The sequence below is a fragment of the Pseudorasbora parva genome, chromosome 23 (genome assembly GCF_024679245.1).
Source record: "Pseudorasbora parva isolate DD20220531a chromosome 23, ASM2467924v1, whole genome shotgun sequence".
Classification (NCBI taxonomy): Eukaryota; Metazoa; Chordata; class Actinopteri; order Cypriniformes; family Gobionidae; genus Pseudorasbora; species Pseudorasbora parva.
Window position 1 is genome coordinate 13,672,336 of NC_090194.1, and position 16,908 is coordinate 13,689,243.

Here is a 16,908-nt window from a genome sequence, read left to right on the forward strand (position 1 = left end):
GTCACATACCAGATAGAGGGTAAGAGTAAATATATCTGGATCTCTGCCATCTAGTGAAGAAATACCACAATGCGCAGGATTTTACAACGGAACTAAATCCCTTTACACTGTATACACAGGATCTACATGGCACATTGTGACTCGTAGATTGCTGATAAACCTAGTCATACTACAGCAGGACTATTGTTAAAATGTATGCAATTGAAAGAAAGCACAGCAATGGTCTTGATCTCCAGAAAACTGCTCAATAAACCATACATAAGGTGCAAAGTTAAGCGTTTAATCAAATAATGTGATCGTATGCAATCTCTAATTACATTTTTTGTTAAAGCATGCTGTTGTAGAAGTCCAGACATTGCCAAACTGGTGGGGTATATTCCACGCAGAACACAACATATTATCTTGCCTGTCAGCTCTTCTAACAGTAACTGTTACAGCACAGGGAGGGTGACAGCCCAGCTGTATTCACTGAGCATCATTATTGTTAGGCAGAACCTGCTGGCTCTAATAGCAGCTTCATCCCATTTCCTGCCTGTCAGGACAAAATGTTAGCTAGTCTTGTATACACTAGGCTGTTCAACTTTTGCTTTTTTATTTATTTAGACACCATTTTACCATATTTAATTATTAAAGGGTTAGTTCACCCAAAAATTACATTTATGTCATTAATGACTCACCCTATTGTCGTTCCACACCCGTAAGACCTCCATTCATCTTCAGAACACAGTCTAAGATATTTTATATTTTAGTCAGAGCTCTCAGACTAAATATAAAATATCTTAAACTGTATTCCGAAGATGAACGGAGGTCTTACGGGTGTGGAACAACATTAGGGTGAGTCATTAATGACATAAATGTAATTTTTGGGTGAACTAACCCTTTAAGTAAATACTGCACTGCATTGAAATAAAGGTTGCTGCTATCAATTTTATATTCCATATCGTATCAATATATTACTGATATTCTTCTTATATTACTGATCTTTTATATCCAGTAATGGTACAGGGTTGTAAACAAAATTTCATCTGAAGCAGCAACTATTTCATGTAATATGTGCTAGCAGGGGGTGGGGTGGGGGGAGAGGGGTATACAAGGCAGTCATTGAAATTCAGAGACTGTCCTCTGTGTTATTCTCCAAAAGCATTTAATGGCCAACATGATCTTTACTGTGACTCCAACAATGAGTGTTTAGGTTGGCAGCTTTCAAGGGCACAGTTTGGCTGGCTGCCACGAGTCTGCAATAGGCTAAAATGAATGTCAGGGACAGCATGTTTTATGATGGATTTTTAACTTAACATTGAATAGAGTTACAGGAAATGACATTTTCGACTGGGGCATATTTTAATTAGTTTATTTAAACATCTCAAGTTAAAATTGTACACAATCAAAGTGTCCTAGATGTGCCTTTAACTTTCATGCAACAAGAATACTCTGAATTTCATAAATTACATTTAAAAATTCCTATTATAAATTTAACCTCTGCCCAATTTCATCCAAACAGTTGAGTTGTGTGTTCACATGATAAGAGCACAGCTGACAGAATCTAATAAGCAGACACTCTTTGAAGGACCAATGAGGCCATAACTGATATGTGACTAAAAAGGCCTGGTTAATCGGATGGAATTAAATGAGATTGTGAACCAATTTCTGTGACATTCATTCCGCAGATATCTCAGGTATCAAAATATTTCACATTCCTGCCTAATTTGCTATTCCAACCAAGAGACAGATTTAGTATATGCTGCGGAATTTCTAAAAAGAAACTGCCACTGCTGCACTGCACTGCTCAGATTAATTAGCTCTCATTACTAGTACTGTCCCTGATTTAGTTAAGACATAATACTAAACATATATATATTTCACGATTCAACAATACGAATGACTCAATGCATCAGACCAGTGTGAAATATTGTGCAAATTCTGCTGACTTCTGGTAATTTAAATTGTTTCGCTGACTGACATTGATCAGAATTGGTCAAAACTACAAGAGTATATACCGGTCAAAAGTTTGGAATTAAGCCATTTAAAAAAAAATGTTTTTAAAATAAGGGTGTGTTCACACTTGTACTTAGGTTCAATTGGTTCTTTTGGAGAAAAACAACAACATTTAGTCCTGGTCTGCTTAGCGTTCACATTGACATTTTAACACAGAGCCTAAATATACTGGAACTAAAGGCATAGAGATACAACCTGATTGGTCGGCTTTTATTATGTATATTTCGCAAAGGAATTTAACGAACATACAAAAGAATGCTGTGTGCTGGACTAAATGTGCTCGTTGGATGCATAGGCTACTTTGTGTTTTTTCTATCTATAACTATCTGACGGAAAAAGCGTAACTGGTGAGACGATGACATCGGACGTAGCGTACGCATTTTGAACTGCGTTAGGAGTTACACTTTCTTCATAAGTTGAATTTGGAAGGCGGTACGCCTGAAGGCAAATATTTTACTTCTTATATTCGTCTGAAAGAACAATGTCATATACACCTTTGAGGGTTTGGGAGTGAGTAAATTATGGCATAATTTTCAATTTTGGGTGACCTATCCATTTAAGGTCTGCCTGATGGCCTATTGCCAGCGTGAACAACGTTTAGGCCAGTGCAGCATTGGCAAGAAAGTTTATTATTTGCACTTGTTTTTAAGCCTTGATTATTAAAATATCTAAGCGGCAGAAGACGTGAAAAAGGACTTAATCGGTTTCTTAAACGCAGTTTGAGAAGTTTTGTGCGCGCATATATCCGGAGCGTGAGCCCAGAAAGATAGGACGCAAATACTGAATTAATTTCTCTTTCACATCATCTTGCGCTTGAACGGACAAAAATTATGTCAAAATACAACCATAGTCTTCACTGTATAAATTAAATTTATAACGGACTATTTTGACTAGGATACTTGCCAATATGGGTATCTCACATGTGATTACTTGTATGTTTGTTCTATTGCATTTATTTGTGTAATTGATCATAATTTTATTATTTGTTCTTATTTTATTACTGACTGTTTACTTTTATGAGTTGGCTAAAAGTTTTGGGGTCATAAACTTATAAGGTTATATGGGCCAAAAACAATAACTAGGCCTATTTTTGTATTATTATTACTGGATTATTTGCACCACTGGCCCAACTGGGCAATTAGAAAAATGTCTTAGCGTTGAGCCCTAATTTGCGGTAAAACAATAATGTAATAAAGAAATTCAAACTTTTATTCAGCAAACTATTAAATTGATCAAAAGTGACTGTAAAGGCATTTATCATTAATATTATGAATAAATGCTGTTTTGACCTTTCTATTTATCAAAGAATCATGATAATAAATGGTTTCCCCCAAAATATTAATATAAAAAAAAAATCCATATTGATAAGAAACATAATTATAACTTATAATATTTAATAAAAAAATCAGCATATTAGAATGATTTATGAAGGATCATGTGACACTAAAGACCGGAGTAATGATGCTAAGAATTCAGCTTTGTATTACAGAAATAAATTACATTTGATCATATATTTAAAAAGAAACCTTTTTTTTATTGTAATATTTTACAATAACACAGTTTTAATGTTTGATCAAATAAATGCAGCCTTGGTGAGCATAAGAGATTTCTTTAGAATTTTTTTTAATTATTATTATTCCCAATTGATTGACCGGCAGTAGTACTATACCTATTATTGCAAATTAAATACAATTAAATCAAATATAAATATTTAGAATCATTCACAATACAAAAAATGACTGATGAATACACAAATAAAGCACTGCCTTACACCTTTTTGTCATTGAATAACCTGTTTCATAGAAATACGCCACATTACAGAAGAAACATGGGTTGTTGAACGCTTTTCAGATTGACTTTTGACTCTGCTTAGAGTACAAAGGCTTATAGTTTGCACCCTTCAGGGACTGAACCAGCAACTTTCCACTTACTACATTTTAAATTATGTGCTATAAGCAATAATACTTTTAATACTTTCTATTAGCCAACTCCTAGTGTTTGGTGTATGCAATCACTCAATGTATTTTTAAGGGCATGAACAAGCTGAGAACTTATCGGACCAAACTACAATAAAGCATTCAATTACTATTAAAATTATTATTAAACTTTTAGTTAAAAAAAATATATATATGGTACCATATTGCATTGCACATTTTCAGGTGAACCTCATGAACAAATGATTATTTCACATTATGAAGTGAGTATTTCAGATTATTTCTGCCTAAAAAGGCACAGGTGAAATATGACCTCGGCATTTGTTGACAATTTCTGTTTACAAAATTCACCTTACTGGTCGTCATCAGCACAAGACCAAAAAGCTACGCACACACACAAAAAAAAGTACAAAACTTACCTCATAGGAGAAAAAGACAAAATTCAAGTTTCACTTTGAAGATTTACAGAACACCCAAACAAACAATAAAAATGCTTCCAGATTTTAAATAGCTGACCTAAACAACACTTCCGTTCTGCAAGGATTATCCATTTGGCTGCTTTGGCAATCCAACACGTCTTGAACAAAAAAGCAGTTACAACCCTCTCCACACACTGACATCGGCACAGTTGAGCGGATTCCAGTCTAGGCTAGTGTGACAGTCACAGTGGAGCATCTCTCCCTCAAACAACCTCCTCACTCTCTCTCCCTCGCTCGCTCGCTCTCTTTCACAGTGTCCTCTGGCGATGTATTCCAGCACAAAGCTAATCTGGAATTGTCAAATTGCCAGCATTCCATCTCTCCTCTATTTCCCTACTTTCTTATCGGGGTTGCTGTGTTCCCACCTCCTATTAAACATTTGAATGTTACAGTGCACTTTTTTTTAGAAATAGTGTAGTCAATGAATCAAATAACAGAAATGTAATACTGCTCAATCCTCCATAAATATGGCATGATCCGATACAACATATACAACTAATAAACTCTACAAACAACTTTTCGGTAAAACACTAAAGGACAACCAGGGGATTAGCCAAATCTTATTGCACTTAAAGGCAGAGAGGTGTGTAAATCTAGTTTAACTGTTATATCTGTTTTTGATTTATGGCTTTAAGGAGGCATATAAGAGGCTACTTTTCAGCTAAACCTCCTTTAATGCAGATGTTTATAAGAATAAGCTTATCTCAAATAATTCCCTATGTCCATCATTGCACAACAAAATGTATGTGATTAAGCAATGTGCTGAACCGCACCCATTGTCTCTACTGTATTTAATCACAGCTTTTACATAAGCATTCACAATAAGTCGCAAGCAGCAATCACTATAATGGAGCCTCAATCAAGAATGCCGTATGTGAAACCACTTAATTAGCCTGAGCAGCGCTAGGTTAGCTTATCGGAATAAATTACTACATGGGCAAAAATTCATATTCGAGATATTATACATAAAAGTAGACATATTCAGTCACATAAAATCTTAAACAGGCACTTTTTATCAAAAGTAATCTAAGTTAGAATTAATCTGATTTGCCATTATGATTTTGTGACACTAATAATTAAGACTCAAGGTGATCAAGCCACAAAAGTGCCTTGTGATGTTAATTTATTTCTAGTGGCTCACACACTCAACTTTGTGTGCGGTCAAATGAAAGAAACGAACAGGGACAACAGCCTAGCTAATTACTGGCTGTCAAGATGAGAGTGAAAGAAAAAAAGAAAGAGAGAGAGAGAGAGAGAGAGACAGAGAGAGAGAGACAGAGAGAGAGAGAGAGAGAGAGAGAGAGAGAGAGAGAGAGAGAGAGAGAGAGAGAGAGAGAGAGAGAGAGAGAGAGAGAGAGAGAGAGAGAGAGAGAGAGAGAGAGAGAGAGAGAGAGAGAGAGACAGAGAGAAAGGGGGAAAACAGGGTTACATTTATAGAACAAACAGAAAAAAAGATTATAATGATGGAATACAAATCTTTTAAGTGTAAATAATCTGAAATACACTAGTTATATCGTTAAAATATATAATTGCCAATAAATGGTTTGATAAATGATTTGATTGTAAAATAAATAACAATAAAAAGTACATAATTTATACTTTCGTTAAAAAAAATACATTGAATTTACAATTCAACTTTTAAACACAAAAGGCAAGTAAGGCAATCTAAGAATGAGTGCTATTAAAATACACAAACACACACACAATATTCCAATATACCTTTTACTCCATCTTTAACATTCTCTCTCTCTCTCTCTCTCTCTCTCTCTCTCACACACACACACACATGATGACTATCAATAGACGTAATGGTTTTTATACCGTTTTTATGACCCCACAATGTAGGTGATCTCAGGTTTTACTATACTTATGGGGACATTTGGTTCCCACAATGTAAAATAAACATAAAATAAACAAAATAAACAAAGGACACACACACTACCTTTTTTACTCCATCTTTAAGATACTATATTCCACTACATTTGAGAATTAGACATAACCAATAGCCCTGTACTTCACTTTGAGAACTTTGAGAACTCTGATTCAATTCCCCAATTTCTTTTAACTATTCATTAAATACCCTTCAATACACACACACTGTCTTGCTATCTCTAGCTCCCTGACTCTCCATGCTTAATTACTCTGAGACTTTATCAGAGACATCAGACAGCAACTCTTCAGAGCTTGACCTTGGCCCTTGAAGATTAATGTAGTGAGGTCTAGGCTAGGAACCCAGCATGCTTTGACTAGCTGATACATAACCATAATGGACTACTATTTTTACCAAGTTTCAACCAACTAAACAACAAAATACAAATAATTATTTCCAAAGTCTTGGAATCTTCCAAAGAAAAATGTACATTTCTCAAGTATAAATCTTAAATGGTAAAACTCAACCAATCCAAAACAGATGTTTATGAATGAGCTGATAGGGGCTGTGCAATTCAATTAATAATCTCAATTCAAGAGATAATTTCACAACAGATTGATAAAATGCTGGTAACTTGTGCAGGTTTATAGGAAAAGATATGTGGTAGTTTCAAAAGTGTGAAACAGGATCAATGGATGAAGGAAAAGACAAAGGAGATGGAGGGTATGAGCTCCCTACTATACCTCCTTAAGCTGAACTCTCACTTTGTTGATAGCCTTAAGCCAGCGCACTCTGGATTGTGAGAATGGCAAAGGCAGTCCATCCTCCCTCGAGCTAGAAAAATAAAACCTTTTATGAAACTGAATTCATGCTATTGAAAACATTCTTATACTAAATGTACACTGTAAATTCACTGTAAGCCAGTACAACATCTGTACCTTTTGAAAGTTTTTCAGGCATTTTTTCCACTTGAGAAACCCTTCATTTTTTTTGGTGCTGTTTATTCCCTTTCCGTTTTCTTGGGATGATTTCAATCCCTCATCTTCTCCCCAGGAAGTATGTCCATTGGTAGGGTGATGCCCATTTCTGGATGGTCGATAACTGATACTGTGGTAGGAATGGTAGGACTCCTCTAATTCTGAACCGGCAGCGCTCTCCTGACCAGTCTCACTAAGCTGAGAACTAGCTTGACTGAGATTTCCAGAAGATCCAAAACGGACTAGAGTCCACAGGGCTAGAGTTGTGAAAGAAAGAAAAAAGAAAGAAAGAAAGAAAGAAAGAAAGAAAGAAAGAAAGAAAGAAAGAAAGAAAGAAAGAAAGAAAGAAAGAAGAAGAGAAAGAAAGAAAGAAAGAAAGAAAGAGAAGAAAGAAAGAAAGAAAGAGAAAGAAAGAAAGAAAGAAAAGAAAGAAAGAAAGAAAGAAAGAAAGAAAGAAAGAAAGAAAGAAAGGAAAGAAAGAAAGAAAGAAAGAAAGAAAGAAAGAAAGAAAGAAAGAAAGAAAGAAAGAAAGAAAGAAAGAAAGAAAGAAAGAAAGAAAGAAAGAAAGAAAGAAAGAAAGAAAGCTATATTAGTATCAAGGGAGTTACAGACACTGAGATTGTGAAATACATGTACTGCACAAGCAGGTCTAAACTTTAAATCTTCATATAAAAAAACACAGTAACACACAGCTAAATGGAAATACAAATTTACAACGAACCAAAGCACAGTTACAAAAGTCACATTGCACTGAGAAGAAACAATCACATGTTGGGAAAGCCACCATCTTCATAAACTAAAGCTAAAACTAAAGTCAATGAATGAGTTTACATGCACATTGATATTCTTAGTCTGCATATTCTGATAATACTAGATTTTTTCTATTGTGTTTAGAATAACCAAAACAAAATTGAATATTTCAGACAGCCTACTTCAGTGTTTTACTTTTAGAATTTGAAATGTGTTACAAGAAAGCTCCATGAGAAATATAAATATTTTAAAGATAGATATATTAGCCTTGTTAGATATATGACTGTGCATGTAAACTTAGTGCAACATAAATGGTTTAGGAAACCATTTATTATGCTGCTACTAGCCTTTTTGGAATCAAAAGGTCCTTCTTTTCCTGCTGTAATCCTGAAGAGACATCTGTAGAAGGTCGGGTCTCGACATGGATTTCTAATTCTTTTTGAGGAGGAGGATCAGGTGTGGAAGTACTGAGCTGGGGGTTAAATGTGTCGTTTTCTGGGTCAACAAATTCTTTCTTTTGGACTTTAGAATTTGCAGCAATTTCCTGTTTAATGTCGACAGGGTGTGTAATATCACCATTTTCTTCATTTGAGACTAAAATGTCATGCCCTATTTTAGCAGTTGTACTATCCTCAATGTGTAGTTTATTCTCCTGAGCTTTGGGCTGAATTGTAACGACTGGAGGTGTTTGTTGCTTAGGAGGGTCTGAAGTTTCTTTTTGCCATGGAAAACCAAATTTTGTACCAAATAAAGATGTTGACGCCTCTTCTTTGGATATCACTGTCTTCTCCTCTTGAAACAGCCCTGCTGAAATTGACTTAAATCCAGAAAGAAGCTTGCCACCTTCTGTGTTTGATATTGAGGGTGGTGAAGAAAAGAATGATCCGAAAGATTTTCCAGCATCTGCAGCTCCAGCCATGAAACCAAACTTAGGTGGTGTTAAACCTGGCATTCCAAATATGGACTGAGAAGGTTCTGAGGATGGAGGCTGTTGAGCTATTTTTGAGCTACTGTCTAATGCAGGCACTGATTTGTCTGTAACCTTTGCTTCAGGTTCAGAAACAATGACAAGGTTTTTCTCATGTATTACTTCACCTTCAGTAGGCTCCTTAACAACGGTTTCAGCTAGATGACAGCTAGAAGCTGTGGTGGGATCCACAATTGCAACTGTTAAATTACTGAAAGGGTCATTAGCCGACATTTCTTTCACAGGTAAAAGCGTTTCTACTTTATCTTTTTTATCTTTGTCTCCAGACAATATAACATCCCCAGAAGATGATAGTGAATCATTATGTGCACTCTGATCTTGGACTGACTGAAGCGACTGAGTAGAGTTAACAGGTGGTGTCGTGTCAGCTGCTTTGGGTGTTTCTGGTGATTTAAACATACTAAAAATGTCCGTTTTTATGGATTCCGTGGGTAGGCTACTTGGAAGGCCAAAGAGTGAGGTTCTTTGTGTGGTGGTATTTGGGTGTGGTTGCGAGAATAGACCACCTGATGAATTTGTTGCTGAACTAGCACCAGTGAACAGTTTAGACATAAAGCCACTAACTGCTTCAGCTGATGAGTCTATGACAGATTTCTGTGTTTCGGGATGTTTAGGAAGTCTCTCAGAGCCAGAGGCATCAGGTTCTGTTGAATCAGCCTGTTTTATATGTTGAGTTTGACAATCTGTCGTCTGGATTTCTGTTTTTATACTCTGCTCTGAGTTTGAATCAATATCCTTTGATAAAGCATCTCCGGGCACACTAGAATTATTTAGGGTAATATCTAGATTACTCCCTTCAACAACTTTTTTCTCAACAATGGGATCTAGGCTTTTTTCAGTGATATCAGCAGAGATGGAAGCCATGGACACTGATTTTTCTTGACTGGCCAAGGGTATAGAGTGCTTGGAATCATCATCATGGGGTCCTGGTTTCTTTTCCTCCATGGAGCCCAAATTTGACAGGCCAAAGCCAACAGTCTTTGATTTATTATCCTCAGTGGCACCCCCACGGGAGAATAATGATGCAACATTTAACAGCCCCTCAGTTTCAGATGGTTTTGATGTTGGTCCAGTTTGATTAGGTGAAGGTGTTGAACTAGGACCACTGAACATAGAAAGAAGACCTTTTCCAGAAGCATCCTTAGAAGCAACTCCAGATAAAATACCTCCTAATAGTGAAGATGACTGAGGAGTGGACTGTTGTGGACTTGATCCACCAAACATAGAAAATAAACCTTTTCCTGGTAACTCATTAAAGACAGAAGCACCTGGACTATTACTCTCAACTTTATGCTCAGCATTTACTGTACTGGGCTGTGAAATTGGTCCAGAAAACATAGAAAATATATTTTTGCCAGGTATTTCCTTTGATCCTGAGGCACCAGGGAAAATCCCACCAAGTATAGAGCCAGTCTGAGAAGGAGCATTTTGAGAACTTGACCCAGAAAACATTGACAACAAGCCTGAGGTTGCTTCCTCTTTTGGTGGTACAATACCATGAGCAGAAGAATCCTCCTGGTGTGCTGGTGACTTGTTTGATTCAGAATATGCCAAACTACCATCAATAGCTGCTTTTTGTGCTGATATGGTTGGATCACAGCTTGGTATCTCACTTGGCTGAAGCGTAGACCCACTGAGCTTTGATAGAGGACATATACCAGGGGATTCATTTGATAGTAGCCCACTTTGAAGTGAGGAGAGTTGTGAGGAGCCTGGCAATGAATTTTGTCCAGTGATCATAGTAGGAATGTCTTTACCTTGTGGCTCCTTTGACTCTTTATTATCAAAAGAAATAGAATTTGACACTGAATCTAGTTGCTGAGGGCTAGGTCGACTAGACAAGGGCGTTATATAATTTGCTGATTGCTCTTTACATGGCCCTTTAGGTGGAACAGCAGACTCCGGAGACAAGCCTCCATGTACAGCTGTTGAGTGGCTGGCTGTTCCGGGCCCTGCAAGTAAACCCTTTGCTGGACTGTCATTAGGTGGCACCTTTGTTAGAGTTGCTCCTATTGCAGGAGAAGAGACAGATTGTGGTGGAGTTTTTTGAGAGTTGGACCCATCCAACAAAGTAGTATGTTTAACTTTCTGCTCATTAGTAGTGACTGGACCTCTGGTGGGTGGTGGTTGTGGGTTTTGTGCCCCAAACATAGATAATAGGCCTTTCGCTGGGCTCTCATTAGAGCTCACTGATCCGCCCAATATACCGCCAAGAATTGATCCTGCCTGCTGTGAAGAAGATTGTTGCCCTGAACCACCAAACATAGAAAATATACTTTTACCCAGGGTCTCTTTTGGTTGCCCATTCCCTTGGGGTGCAGGCTGAGTGGTAGAGTGTGGTTGGGATGTCTGTTGTAGATTAGGGCCACTGAACATAGATAGCAATCCTGTTACTGGTGTATCTTTTGATGGGTCAGCTCCAGATCCGGGTGAAGTGCTAGAACCACTAATCATAGAGAATAATCCCATGGCCGGTGTTTCCTTGGGAGGGACAGAGCCTGGTGTGTGAGTTTGACTTGTGTTGTGTTGTGTTGACGAATGTTGTGTACTAGCACCACTGAGCACAGAAAATAAATTCAAACCCTGAGTCTCTTTTGGAGGAGCAGATCCTGGTGTGTGAGTTTGACTTGTGGATCCAGACTGTGGTGAAGTCTGTTGCTGAATGCTGGGACCTCCAAACAAAGTCAGGATGTTTCTGCCTAATGGCTCTTTTGCAGATGCACTATCCATTGATTCTTGAGAAGAGGCAGATCCAGTTTGAGATGGAGTTTGTTGTTGAGCAGAACCACCAAATATGGATAGTAGCCCTTTGCCTTCTTCTTTAGAGGCTGTGGTACCAGAGAACATATCACCAACAGAGAAACCGAATAACCCACCAGATTGCTTGGAGGAGGCTTCTGGTTTTGTCTCCGCAGTTAGTGGCATAGTTTGAGATCTCCCTGGTGTTGGGACCTTGTTAGCATCGGCAGAAAATATCTGAGATCCGGAGACACTCCTCCTGTGAAATGACTGAGATACACTAGGTAATTTTGACTGACATTCTTGTCCACCATCTTGTCCACAAGTACTTACTGTTTGTTGTTTCTGAATTCCTTTAGGCATTGTTGTTGTTTGGCTGCAGTCTTTGTTTACATCGTTTATCATAGAAGTGGATTGCAGGTGTGAGGGAGAATGTTGCAGATTTGTCTTTGAAGGTGTGGGAGAAGGACTTTCTATGTTAAAAAAATCACCTATTGACCCAAAAAGACTAGACATTCCAGTTTTATTTTGGTTTGCAGTTGAATCTTTTATGCCAGCAGAAAAATATCCATCCTTTTCTGGTTGTCTAGATACTGGCTGAGTAGATTTAGACGGCTCCGACTTTACCTCCTCCATTCCCACTGTTGTCTTGAAAAAGTTTAACAACCCACCCAATTGCTCTGATGGTTTTTCACCATGTGTATTTAATGGCTGAGAAACATCTGGAGAGACAGATTTGGAGGTTACACTTGGGCAGTCTCTTGAAGTTGTAGTAGTAGAACAAATGGGTGTTAATGGAACAGAGGACTGCTGTGACATTGTGGCTTGTCTAGCCAGTTTGGGTTTCTGAGATGAGTTCAAAGTGGATACACCTCGAGGAGCTGTTGATGCTGGAGACTGTGTTGGAGATGTTACTGAAACTCCAGATGTTGTTGAAATTGGTTTTGATGACAACTGATTTGCACTCTCTAACGGAGTTGTTGCACAAGAGGTGTCATCCTTTATTATCTTTGATTTAAGACTCTGAAAACCTGTCGAGATAATATTTTTGGCTTGTTGATCAACAAGTCGCGTTTCGGGAGCTTTAATAATTTTGCTTTGAATTTGTCCTGGGCATGCAGCATCTTTCGCAGAAAGCAACCTTGAGGCAGTTGTATGTTTAGATGATTCTGAATCTGAGCTTTTGCCAACAATTGAGGATAGAAATGACGATATTTTCTTAATGGGTCGATTTGGCTGCTCCTCTCCAGGCTGTACTCTCTTTCTCCAATCTTCTTCTGAAACATCATCTACATGCTTTATTTGTACTCCAGTGGATGAACGCCGCCTCTGTTGAGGCTGATAGCAACTATAGACACCTGTGGTAGGTGAATTTGTGGTTGGGGTAGCACCAAATGAAATAGAAACCTTCTGGGATAGCAGTTCTTTCATTCCTTTGCTGTTGAGATTTGCACTACTGTGATTGGCACCATAAAATGAGAGATCAACAGCTTCCTGAGAAGGATCCCAGTAGCCACAATTATTCTGTAGCTGTTGTTTTGTATCCATCTTAACCTTGTTAAATTGATAATTGGAAAAATCCAGAGCTTGCTGTCTTTGACGAAGAATGGAATCCTCAAACATCTGAGAGAAACACTCTAGGTTCAGATTCATAATTTGGTTACCTTTTCTATAGGCTGCTGACAAATCAAGAGGTGCAGTAATAAGTCTAGCTTCATTTTGGTCTTGCCCTGGAAGCCAGAAGAGCTCGTCTTCATTGTAGAGAGGAATCTTAAAACCACAAACTTTAACCATCTCATTATACAACCAGGCACTAGGATAGAAGCCCCCTGTATTTCCCCACTCTTGTTCTGGGGCACATGCATAGACATATTGCCCAGACTCATCTGTCAGTAGGGCATAAATGTATTCATAATCAGTGTAGACAAAATATCCACAATCTCCATCGTCTGCAGGCCACCACATACCTTGTTCCAAAAGTGAAAGCCATTGCTGATACCACTCTGACTCCTCAAGATAAACATGTTCCTCCATATCAATGTTGCTTGTTGAAGAGTAGTTCCTATGATTTGGTGATGTAGCTACATTAACATAGCTTCCACTGTTCCCAGGTTGGCTGAAAATCTCTGATGTGCCTTGATAGATATACTGTCCATTAGCTGAGTAAGAAAGATGTGGAGGGGTTTCCTCATAATATCCCTCATGATATGCAACACTATTGAGACTGTAACAACTCTCTGCACTAAACGAGTGCCACTTGCCTAATTTAGCATTATGTTTCATGCTCAAATTCAATGCACCTTCAAACTCTTGGCTACTAATCACTTCCAAACTGTTATGGCTATTCCACGCTCTCAGTCTCAATGAACTATTGGCAATATCTTTGGGATACTCCGGTTGAGTATTGTTTTCTGCCTGGCATGCCATCCAAGACTGAGTAGGCCAATATTGTTGATTAACATCCATATTTATATTGTTCAGACACTGAGAAGATTTGTGGACTTCATTGCTATGTGTATTTTCATTTCCGTCAAGATAGCAGCCCAATGATTGATCATTCAGTTGTTGCCACAAAATAGACTCTTGGATCCATGAGTGTTCATCGTTGGGACTAAGACCCAATGCATATGAAGAAGAATCTTGTTGGTAACCACGCTCAGACATACTATGTAAGGATGGATAACTCTGCCTTAAATATTCCTGTGATATTACTGCTTGAGATGGGTGACCAAAAGGGGAGCTACTAAGATTGTCAGTACTATATGAAGTGTTTCTTACTTGACTTGAGAGCATAAAGTTTTGTGAGCTATATAAGAGGGGTAAATTACTAGTGCTATTTGATGTGCATGCAGCACGACTTTGTTGAGACCTTGCATAGCTTGCTGGTGTCCTCAAATCAAGGCTCTCTGTGTCACAGATGTTAGGCACATTATTTAGATCAGATACATTATGTCTCAGAAGTCCTATAGACTGTGATCCTTCCACAACCATGGCTGGCAATTTTGGGTCTGTTGTAATCCTGCTGACCATTCCAGATAAGAAACCTTGTTGATTAGATGGCTTTTGGTTCTGCAGTTCAGCTCGATTCTGAGAGGGTAGTTGAGGTAGCTGTCTTTTTGATTGACATTGCTGAGTGGAAATCTCTGTTGGTATGTGTTGCTGGTCCCGTTTCTGCTCAAATGAATTCTGTCTATTTGTTGATGCATCTTCAGGATGCGAGGATGTGAGCTTACTGAAAAGACCAGACAAAATTCCTGACTGAGATGTATCTTGCCTTGCCACAGGAGGACTCTGTTTTGTCTCAATTGACTGCTGCAAACAAGCATGTTTATTGTTTTCCTTTGTAACAGGTGGCATATTCAGTTCTTGTGACTCAGTGGAGGATATTTTAAGAAAGGCAGAGAAGAGACCACCTGACTGGGGTTTTGGATTAAAGGAATTATCTTGAGATGAGTGGCTTCGTCCCATCACATTTGTTTTTGGCTGGAGGGGAGAGGACTGATCGTTAACTGCATGTATTTGTTGTGTTGACTGAGAGACAGAAACGTCTGACGTGGAAAACTTGAAATGGTCAGATGGGAGGGGTTCTTGTTGAGAAGGTCCTTGATGGGATAAACTTTGTACAGGGGCATCTAATATGCCTTTCTGATATTGGTCTGATTGCTGATATTGGATTCTGGACTGCTGAGGAAGATTGTAACTCGGTCCCTCTGCATTACTCTTGACAAAATCTTGACGAGAACTCACACCTGATGATAATTGTTGCTCCTGGGACATCTTTGTTTGAGTATCTGACACCTTATCAGTGGAGGCAAATCTGAAAAGGCCAGATAAAATACCCCCCTGTTGAGGTGGTGTACTTGTGAATTTTGACTGTTGCTCAGATAACGGTTTTTGGAGAGGTCTAGGAGTCAATACATTTTCTGTTGAAGAATTATTTAAAAGCCCAGAGATAAGAGGATTAGATGAACTTTGTTGGGGGAGAGTTTGGTTTTGTGGATTTATTACTTGAGCAGACTGACTCCTTTGTTGTGACTGATTCTGTTGAGTACCTGCGGTCATATCACCTGTTGAAGCAAATTTCATGATCCCTGAGAGTAAGCCTCCTTGCTGTGATTGATTAGGGGAAGCTCGGGCACCTGATGCATCAGAGGCAGATGATTTAAACAAACTAGAAAACAGGCCCTGAGGTTCATAATGAGATGTTTTTTGCTCTCTAACATGAGGGACTTCAGTTGGACCAGGATGTTGGTGCCTTAATTGCATTTGTTCTTTAGCAGAACCTGGATTCTGATGTTGCATCCTAGATACATTCTGATTTGACCCAGGAGGAAGTGGAGAGCTCTGAATATTAGGCCTTTGGGTAGGTTGAGTAACAGGTTGCAGATCTTCAGTTGGTGCCATCTTAAAAAGACTAGAAAACCAACCTGTTTCTGTGTTCACCTTAGCCTTTGCCTCAAGGGGTTCTTTATGGTTCTGTTTTGCTAATTTTGTATTGTTGTTGTTTGTGGCAGGAAGAGATTGATCTGTCTTATCAGAGTTTTGTGGCATACTTCTGGCTGTACTTGAATCTTCACCAGTTGCAAACTTAATAAATCCAGAAAACAGCCCCCCTTCTGCCTTCTGAGGTTGCGGGAGAGATACATTGTCAGAGGAGACAAAAGGTTGCTTTTTAAGGGAGGATTCATCTGAACATTTTTGTACCCTAATGTCTTCCGCTGATCTGAAGACAGGAAAAACTGTCTGTGTTTGAGTCTGATGAGGCACCGGAAGTCCAGGTGAGATTAATGTACTGAGAGACTTTTTAAAAGGACTAAAAAATCCAGACTCTTCAGTTGATTTTGGTGTTAGAGACTTAATGTTCGTCTTCTCGCCATTTATCACATTAGAGGTAGTTTTAAGCATTGTAAGATTTTCAACGTCAGCGTTTTGATATACATCTGACATTTTACTGTGTTTTGTACTGCCATTCAAAACTCTGGGCTCTTCACCTGTCTTCTTTTGCCTTGCATCAAAATCCTTTTGTAAATAACTTTTGTCTGTGTCATTCGCAACATTTTCTCCTCTGAAATTGTTCCCATTTTCCAGCACTGAATTCACAGAGGATGGTGTCTCTTTGTGAGCTGTAAAACCACTGTATTTATTGTACTCATTTCTTATTGGTTGAGCTGCCTGT

The 16,908-nt window shown here is 38.4% G+C and overlaps 2 protein-coding genes across 4 annotated transcripts in view; both read right to left on the reverse strand.

Moving 5' to 3' along the window:
• Positions 1-4,535, reverse strand: part of unc13bb (unc-13 homolog Bb (C. elegans)) — a 39,795-nt gene extending 35,260 nt beyond the window's left edge. For all 3 annotated transcript variants that reach the window (XM_067432945.1, XM_067432944.1, XM_067432943.1), the window contains exon 1: positions 4,349-4,535. The gene's annotated coding sequence lies outside the window, so the exon portion shown is untranslated. The remainder of the gene's footprint in view (positions 1-4,348) is intronic.
• Positions 4,536-7,223: 2,688 nt separating this feature from the next.
• Positions 7,224-16,908, reverse strand: part of LOC137062129 (protein unc-13 homolog B-like) — a 63,712-nt gene continuing 54,027 nt past the window's right edge. Inside the window, exon 9 of the mRNA XM_067432946.1 lies at positions 7,224-7,512. Coding sequence (XP_067289047.1) covers positions 7,461-7,512 — 52 coding nt within the window. The 3' untranslated portion in view covers positions 7,224-7,460. The remainder of the gene's footprint in view (positions 7,513-16,908) is intronic.